The sequence below is a fragment of the Aethalodelphis obliquidens genome, unplaced genomic scaffold (genome assembly GCF_003676395.1).
Source record: "Aethalodelphis obliquidens isolate GAN/ISIS:26980383/991018 unplaced genomic scaffold, ASM367639v1 scaffold22, whole genome shotgun sequence".
Classification (NCBI taxonomy): domain Eukaryota; kingdom Metazoa; phylum Chordata; class Mammalia; order Artiodactyla; family Delphinidae; genus Aethalodelphis; species Aethalodelphis obliquidens.
The window spans coordinates 1,533,062-1,541,378 of record NW_020837966.1 but is presented as its reverse complement, the minus strand read 5'-3'; the positions used below and the strand labels follow the sequence as shown (position 1 = coordinate 1,541,378).

Here is an 8,317-nt window from a genome sequence, read left to right as displayed (position 1 = left end):
TCTGTGGCAGACTTGCCATGCAGCCCCAGACAAGCCACCTTCCCTCTCTGCTTCACCAGCTATAAAACAAATGGATTTGGATTGGCAGACACCTAAAGGTTGGCCAGGCCCATTGCCCAGCTGCTCTCAGTTCATGTCAAGTGCAGAGAATGGAAGGGCCTGTGAAGGCAGCAGCCAGGGAAAGCTGCTGGGTATGGAGATGAGGTGGGAACGAGGGCAGCAGGAACCCAAGTGGGGACAGACGGAAGCCAAGAGCCACAGGACGGGAGCAGTTATTGTGACACATAATTGACATTTATGGAGCAAACAATAAGTCCTACAGAACACTCACTATGTAGGCTTTATCTCATATTTTCATCTAGATTGCAGCCAAATATATCCTTTCTCATCTTGGGGTTACCAAATGGGCAAATCTAATGGGTTAGGCCCAATCCAGCCTCTGGCCTCCAGCCCCCACAAACACAGGCCCAGGGCAGGGGTCAAGGTGGCAGGGGGAGACTCTGGCAAGACCCCACTCTCTCACCCCTCAGCAGGTGTGTAAGCAGCAATGCGCACAGGAAGCAGCACAGCACACCCCGTGCTGAGGATCTCCGTGTACACACACAGATGCGTTCCCCCTCCTGCGATGCCAACACCAACACCTGCATGCTCACATGCCACCACACATACACATGCACATGCTGGGGACATGGCAGACAGGCCCTCTGCCACAGCCCCAACCCTCTTATCCTGCTGTTGCTGGGAACTTGACACCCAGTGCTAATCCTCATGCCCCAGAGGGCAAGGACTGAAGCAGGAACAGGGCATATCTAGAGGGTGCCAGAGGAGCACCGGGGCACAGGCACAGCCATGCGGGGACAGTAGCCCCTAAGACTATGACATCCCCACCCCTGCCGGAAGAAACCTCCCACCAGGACAGAAGGAAATGGAGCCCCTGCATCACAAAGGGGTATGAATTCCCCTCTCCCCTAAATCTCCCTGGACCCCAGCACCCTGCTCACCTGCTCACCTCCCTCCCCATCCCCAGCCCCCCAGGAACCATCTGCAAGCTGCATCATCTGGAGCCCAAGTAGAGAAGGGAGGCTCTTCCCAGGAGCAGGGCACGCCAGCCCTGGCCCAGAGCCCCTCACACCCTCAGAGAGGAGGGCACGGCTGGGATGGAGGAGGAGGCCAGCAGGAACAGCCCCAGGCCTCGCTGTTCTCTATGGCTTTTTATTCCTATGTGATTCTACTGCTCACTCATATAGGGATTGGAGCCGTGGCGCACGGTGGGGGCAGCCAGCGGAGGGCTCGAACATTGAACAAGGGGGCCCAAGGAGAGCCGGGACAGTGGCCCCACCCTCTCCCAGGGCAGTCTGCTAGCCTGGCTAAGGAAGCCCTTCCTCTGTTGCTCCCCTCCCCACTGGCCTCTTCCCAGGCAGCCATAACAGGAGAAGGGGAGAGGGGCTGCTGGACCCCACCACTGCTCTGACCCACCATCCCAGCACTGGAGACCCCCACTGCAGGCTGGCACCAGGAACTGGACTGTGTTCCCAGAGAAACAGCTAAAGGCTCTGAGGGTAGGGAGTGGTTCAGCCTGGGAAAATGGGTCTGACACAAGGAAACAACACCCAGTGTCCTGTGTGGCTGGGGGTAACCCCTGGATAAATAGGGGTTTATCAACCAAAGAAAGTACAGTCTGGCTAAGGGCTGTCCAAAGACAGAAGGAAGTCCTTGGTGGTAGGCAGTAAGCATGTGCCCAGAGAGGCACTCCATCACAGGGTGGAGAGACCTCAGCAGGGATGCCACAGGGGAGAGTGACAGTTGGATGGGTGGCCAGTCCCTCCCAGACCTCACAGACTAAAGTTCTTAGGCCTGTCCTCCCTGGGGTCTCTGCTCACCCACATCAAGCATGTTGGGAGCCACGCTCAACCCTCCCAAGCTCCTGTTTAAGTGAAGCAAGTGCCCTGCAGAGATGGGTACGGAGAACTCCTGCAGGGCCCTGGCACAGGGGCTGCTGCCCAACACCATTCCCCTTCCCGGCAGCTCCCCGCTAACCTTTGCTGTGAGGGAAGAAGCACTGAGAACCCATAGTGTGGTCCTTTTTATTTTCAGTCCTTCCTGTTTCACCCCACAGAAGAAACATGCTCAGGAGCTGTGCAGAGGGGCTGCCTGGGGGAAAACAATGGGAGCAGCAAATTGGCCTAGGGGCTCGTCCTGGTCCTCAGGGGTACCTGCTGCCACAGCTGAAAAAGTAGGGGTGGAAGAGAACCCCCATCTGCCTGTCTGGTTGAGGAGTTGGACACAAAGCAGAGGCCCCGGTTGGGAGGTGTGAGGGACAAGCATGTAGCTAGGGCCAAGGAGAGAAGAGGCCCTAAAGCCTGGGGAGGCCCTGGGGACCAAACCTGGTCTGCTCCAGGACGCTGCCCTGCAGGTCTCCTCTAGGTTCCCAAAACATGACCTACAATATCACCGCGGCTGCAGGAACAGGAGGTGGGCGTCCATGACATTGGTGCCAGTCAGCCCCGTGTGCAGCAGGTGTGCCCCACCCTGGAAGCGACAGAAGAAGGTATGTGAGTCATTGTGGGCTAGGAAGGCAGCCACGTCCAGACCCTGGGCGGCGGCCTGGCTGGTAAGCTCAGGCCTGACCCAGGCCCCGGCTGCTTCTGTGGGCCCATCCTGCCCATCAGTGCCACCGCTCAAAAACAGCACATCAACAGGCCCCAACGGCCACCGTCCCAGCTCTGCTCCAACACGCAGGGCCAGTTCCTGGTTCCGGCCACCCTTGCCTGAGCCCTGCAACTGCACTGTGGGCTCACCACCAGCCAGCAAGCAGACCGGGCCCCGAGTGCCCACCATGGCCTCCAGAGCCTCCTTCAGCTGCAGGTCTGGGAGCTGGAGCTCAGCCGCCAGTTCATAGAGTTGTTCATCCTCCTCCACAGAGGCTCCAGCCCCAGGCATGGTGAGGCGGGTTCCAGCCACTCGGGCCAGCAGTGCATAGAACTGGGCTACACTTTTCACATCTCCCTGCATAGCTGTGCTCAGCACCACAGCCCTGTATCCCAGCGCCTCGGCCTGCTTCTGAGCCTCAGCCAGTGCCAGTGCATTGGAGCCAATGATCACATTGAGGACATGACCACAGGTGTGTGGCCCATGGGGGTCAGAGTCAGCCCGTGCCAGCACAGTCTTCACAGAACGTGGCAGGGCAGCACGAAGGCCATAGCGATTGAGGATGTGCAGGCAATCTTGCACACTGTGGATGCTGGCCACGGTGGGGCCGCTGGCAATCACCTCCACAGGGTCCCCCACCACGTCTGACAGAATCAGGCTCACCACCTGGGGAGGGGTCGCAGAGGCAAGGCTCAGTCCCACCTGATCCTTGCCCCAGGGCCCATGAGATCAAACTGCCTCCACCTATCCACACGTCCTCACACCACCCAGTGCACTTCCTCACCCACTTCTAACCCCTCTCAAGTGGGTGTGCAAAACACCTAGCCCTGTGGACTCCTGTACCAGGCCTCTGCCCTTCATCTCCCTGGCACACGTGGACCTGGCTCCACCAGCCCAGAGCTGCCTGGGGAAGAAGAGACCCACGCACCTGGGCAGGGTAGGCCGCCTGAGCCAGCCCCCCACCCTTGAGCTGGGACAGGGCCTTCCGGATGGTGTTCAGCTCCTGGATGGTGGCTCCACGGGCCGCCAGCAGCTTGGTGAGTGTCTGCTTCTCCTCCAGTGTTACCGGTGGAATGGGGGCGGGCAGCAGGGCCGAGCCCCCACCTGCAGATACAATGAAGACACTGGGCAGAGGGGATGGATGACAAAGGGATTTCCCTACCCGGGGTGGGGGGTGGGGGTCAGGCAGTCAGTGCTCATATTAGGCTAGAAAAGAGGAGGCTAGAAAGAGGGGTTAGGGTGCCCCCGTGTGGACATACAGTGAATGTGTGCACAGTCACCACACCCAGGTTGAACCCTGCTTTGGGGTAGCCCAGGTCCCAACAGACACTGGAAGAACTATTCCTTAACAGCTTGGAAAAGAAAGCAGACCTAGAGGAGACAGCGGAGAACGAGGGTGGAGACTCTGAGAGAGCTGGAAACCAGGGTTCTAGCCCCAGGTGACAATGGTACAGACAGCAGCAACAGAGACATTTTCCTGGCAAGGCCTGAGTGAGGTGCTCCCTGGGTGCCCTCTCACGGTTATCCAACAAGGTCAGTCAAGCGGAGGACTCCACAGCTCACAGGAGGCCACCAAGGACTAAGCCATCCAGGCTCTTTACTGCTCCCTTGTCCTGTGACCTTGAGAGCTCAGACCAACAGCTTCTTGCAGGGCTGATATTTGGAAACCCCCACCCCCCATCAACACACTGTCCTGAGCCAATCTGGCACCCACACCTGAGATGAGCACGAGCAGCAGGTCATCAGCTGTGAGGCCTTCAGCCAGCTGCCGGATGGCCAGAGCAGCCCGCAGGGCATCTCGGTCCGGCAGGTTGTTCTCAGCGCCCTCGAATACCTGGATACGGCTGTGTGGCTTCAACAGCATCTCCCTCAGGGGAGAGAGAACAGAGAGCAAGATATGGGGTGGGTTCCTCTTCCCACCTGATTTCCCAGATGTACAGGTGAAGGGGACATTAAAAAGGACACCCACTGACACCCACCCTGGAGCCAGGCCAGTCCCAGAAGAAAATGGAAGCTGGTGAAGGAAGGAAGCCCCGATCCAGCCTGAGTCTGGGCCCAGGTTCCCCTCCACATAGGAGCAGCCCCCCAAGGCTCCTTACTGCTTGCGAGCACTCTCCATGGCAGCACGGATCCCCTTGGGAACGCTGATCACGCCCTGCACAAGATGCTGGCCCAAGAGCTCCTCAGCTGCAGTTGCCATGCCCAGGACAGCCTTGCCAAAGCCCACCAGGTAGAGGTTTTGCTGCAGCTGAAAGCTCCGGTCCCTCACCTTCAGCTGCCCACTGTCAGGATCCAAAGACAGTGCCCGCTGCAGCATGGGGCCCGGCAGCACGGCACCCACAGTGCTCTCAAACAGCTGCTGTGCCTGCTCTGCCAGGGCCATGCTACTGGCCAGCCGGGCCAATGGGCCCCCCCAGAGGAGCGGGCTCAAGGGGGCTCGGGCCAAGTGACGCAGGACCTGCAGGGCTGCAGCCATGCCCCACTGCTCTCAGCACCACCTGGCATCCATGGCTGCCTAGGGGGAAGAAAGCACTAGTTACACCGTTGCAAGGCCAGACAGGAGGCTCCCCACAGCCACGGCTCTGAGGGCTCAGGGCCAGTGGACCCCACAGCTGCTGCTGCAAGAATAGGCCATCTGCCAGTCCAAGGAGATTTCCTAAGGCCCACAGCTGCCTGATCTCACTCCAGTCCAGTCTTCTGAGCCCAGGCCTGCCACCCAACCATGTCCTCCTCTTCCACAGGCCACATGCCAGCCCTCTGGACACTCTGCCCAGAGTCCAGAGGTCCTGTTAGCTGAGCCCTCCTCCTAGATCACCCCCTTCAGCTGAGAGCTAATCATTCACAGAAGAAGAAATTACTATCAGTAGGCTCCCACCCCACCCCTTTTCCACCCCCTGCACTTCTGAGCCTTGCCTGGGGAACACCCCTTTCTGGCACTCCTTCCTTGCCTCTTTACCACTTCTGTTGCTACAAAGCTGCTGGCTGTCCCACCAACTGACCTTGAGCCCAGTGACCTCCAGCCTGCCCTCTTTTTTTTAAAATTAATTAATTTATTTTTGGCTGTGTTGGGTCTTTGTTGCTGCGCATGGTCTTTGTTGCGGCGACCACATGGTCTTTGTTGCAGCGAGCGGGGGCTACTCTTTGTTGCAGTGCGCGGGCTTCTCATTGCAGTGGCTTCCCTTGTTGCGGAGCATGGGCTCTAGGCACGCAGGCTTCAGTAGTTGTGGCTCGCGGGCTCTAGAGCGCACAGCCTGCTCTATTTCATTAGCTCATGGGTCTGGGCTGAGGAGCCTGGAAAGGCTAGGTCTGTGTAGGGAGGCTGTAGGTTTGCTGGGACACCGACAGGCAGGTCCAGGCACATCCTCGGGGCACACAGCCCAAAGAATCCCAGCACTCAGGGTGAGTCCAGCAGCAGGTTCAGGTTCAAATCAGAAGTGGCAGCAAAGCCTGGCCCATAGTAGAACCCTGAAGAAGTCCTTAGACGCCACATGACCCCACATACCATTGGGCCCAATCTGCAAGACAGAAAATGACGCCCTTCCACCTACACGGTCAGACCCACCCATGCCAAGAACATGCCTTTGGCTCTGCATAACAAGTCTTGGCTCACACCACCCACAGGGGTGAGAGCAGCATGGCTGGAGTAGGCAAAGGGCAGGCTTCCCCAGCTGAGGCCAAATAGTCATTTTCCCTACTGGGCACAGTAAAGGCTAAAAAAGCTTTAAGGTGAAGGTCAAGAGGCTGTAGCGGAGTTTAGGGACAATAAAGCCCCCAAGAGCTCATCTGTAAAAAGGCATTACTTTAATAAATGCCCACCATAAATGCTGCCAGCTGACTGCAGCAGCAAGTATGGACAGAGCAGGGGAAGGAGGCTGGGAATCAGGCTCCAGCTCTACCACAGGGACAACTCCATTTCTCTCACTGGGTCTCATGAGCAAAACGAGAGGTGAGATGAGACTAATGCTCTCCCCTTGACATCACTGGGCTCTCTGAAGCTGTCCACTGTTAACACTGAAAATCTGGACCCCAAACATCACTTTATCCCACACTCAAAAAACCTGGCAACTTCTAGCCTCTGGCCACTTAGCCTACATGGAGCTCAGCTTTCCCACAAGAGAAGACAAACCGCGCCTCACTCCAGCCGTGAAAGGGAACACAGGGGGCGCTGCCATGGGGACTCAAAATGGGCCCAGCTGTTGCCGGGGTGTCGTGAGGCTGGCCCATTAGGATTGGCGCTAAAAGCGGCATAGGTAGCGATAGCTGATTCTGACAGTCTGGGCGAAATTTGTTACCTGTTTCCCTGATGGATACAGGCCTAGAGGATACCAGCTTTGCCACTGGATATTAGAGCCCAGGGCAGGGGGCGCCCAAGAGTAAGGTAGCCAGATAAGATACCGGACGTCCAGTTAAATTTGAATTTCAGATAAATTAGGAATTTTTTTTAATGTAAATACGTTCCGTACAATATTTGGGGCATACCTATACTAAAAAATTATTTGTTGTCTATCTAAAAATTCAAGTTTAACTGGACGCCCTGCATTTTTTTTTTTTTTTTTTTTGCCAAATCCAGCAACTCTACTCGTGACACCGCCTCTCCTAAACTCCCCGGCACTCCAACAAGAAACCCGGAAACACCGAGCGGGCCCTCCTTGACTCCTCCCACCCACAAAGCGAGGCTGGAGTCCTTTCCGGCCTTCGCCTGCTCGCCCAGCCCCGGAAATGGCGTCACCCTCAAGCCGGAACCTCTGGCTTTCGTGAGGTAAATGGCGGCCGCGTAACGTCCGGTGTAATGTCCGAGAAATAAGGGCCCGCTGACGCCTGGGCCCGCTGTTGCCGGGCCCAGTAGTTCTAAGGGCCCTCGCTGCGCGGACTTACCGCAACACCATTCAGGGCCGCGTCTTCCAGCCTCGGGAACCGGAACTGCTTTGAGGGGGCGGAGCGGAATCCGGAAGTATGGGGTGGGTGGGGCGCTTGTGGCGGGAGGCCGGTGGGAGCGGGGGCGGATGGCAGCGGGAGCCAGGACGGCGACTAGGGCATTGACTCTGCCCTGACCGCCAAGAGGCCTGGTTAGAGTCACCTTCAGGACTCGGTGTCTTCATCTCTACAATGGGATAATAATCGCCGGTTTCTGTAATCCGTCCCCTCCTTTATTCTGTAGGATTCAACCAGTCGCAGATACATTCCGACCTCTTGTTAGGTGCCAGGCACTGGACTAAGCAAACAGGCTGAGAATCACTACTTACCCACAACACACCCCTCCTGGGGCCAAAGGAAGTCATCCCCGTCCCTCCTCACCGCTGTAATTCTACAATTCATTCGTGTTCCCCGCCTTCTGTCTTGAGCGACCAAATCACAGCTCTGACTCAGCAAGAGAGTTCTAGTCCGTGATTCTCGAACACGCAAGGTGCATGTAAACACAAAGGACCCTAGGCCTCCCACACTGTCCCTGCTCTCACGCTGGGCCCGGCTTGATACCTTCCCACATTCAAAAGACAAGTCCTGGGCTTCCCTGGTGACCCAGTGGTTGGGAGTCCGCCTGCTGATGCAGGGGACACGGGTTCGTGCCCCGGTCCGGGAAGATCCCACATGCCGCGGAGCGGCTGGGCCCGTGAGACATGGCCGCTGAGCCTGCGCGTCCGGAGCCTGTGCTCCGCAGCGGGAGAGGCCA

General features: G+C 57.7%; 1 protein-coding gene across 4 annotated transcripts; it reads right to left on the bottom strand.

Moving 5' to 3' along the window:
* Positions 1-275: 275 nt before the first annotated feature.
* Positions 276-8,085, bottom strand: GLYCTK (glycerate kinase). Of its 4 annotated transcripts, none has more exons than XM_027121005.1 (5): positions 7,525-8,085; positions 4,749-5,164; positions 4,366-4,517; positions 3,578-3,753; positions 276-3,315 (listed from the first exon to the last, which is right to left on the bottom strand). In XM_027121005.1, the coding sequence occupies exons 2-5, from the start codon at positions 5,123-5,125 to the stop codon at positions 2,449-2,451; spliced, it is 1,572 nt and encodes a 523-aa protein (XP_026976806.1). In that variant the 5' UTR covers positions 5,126-5,164; positions 7,525-8,085; the 3' UTR covers positions 276-2,448. The 4 variants fall into 4 exon arrangements, with proteins under 4 accessions (XP_026976806.1, XP_026976807.1, XP_026976809.1 ...); XM_027121006.1 differs by lacking the exon at positions 7,525-8,085 and adding an exon at positions 5,649-6,669; XM_027121008.1 differs by lacking the exon at positions 7,525-8,085 and having other exon boundaries at positions 276-2,529; positions 2,799-3,315; positions 4,749-5,480.
* Between the last annotated feature and the right edge of the window lie 232 nt (positions 8,086-8,317).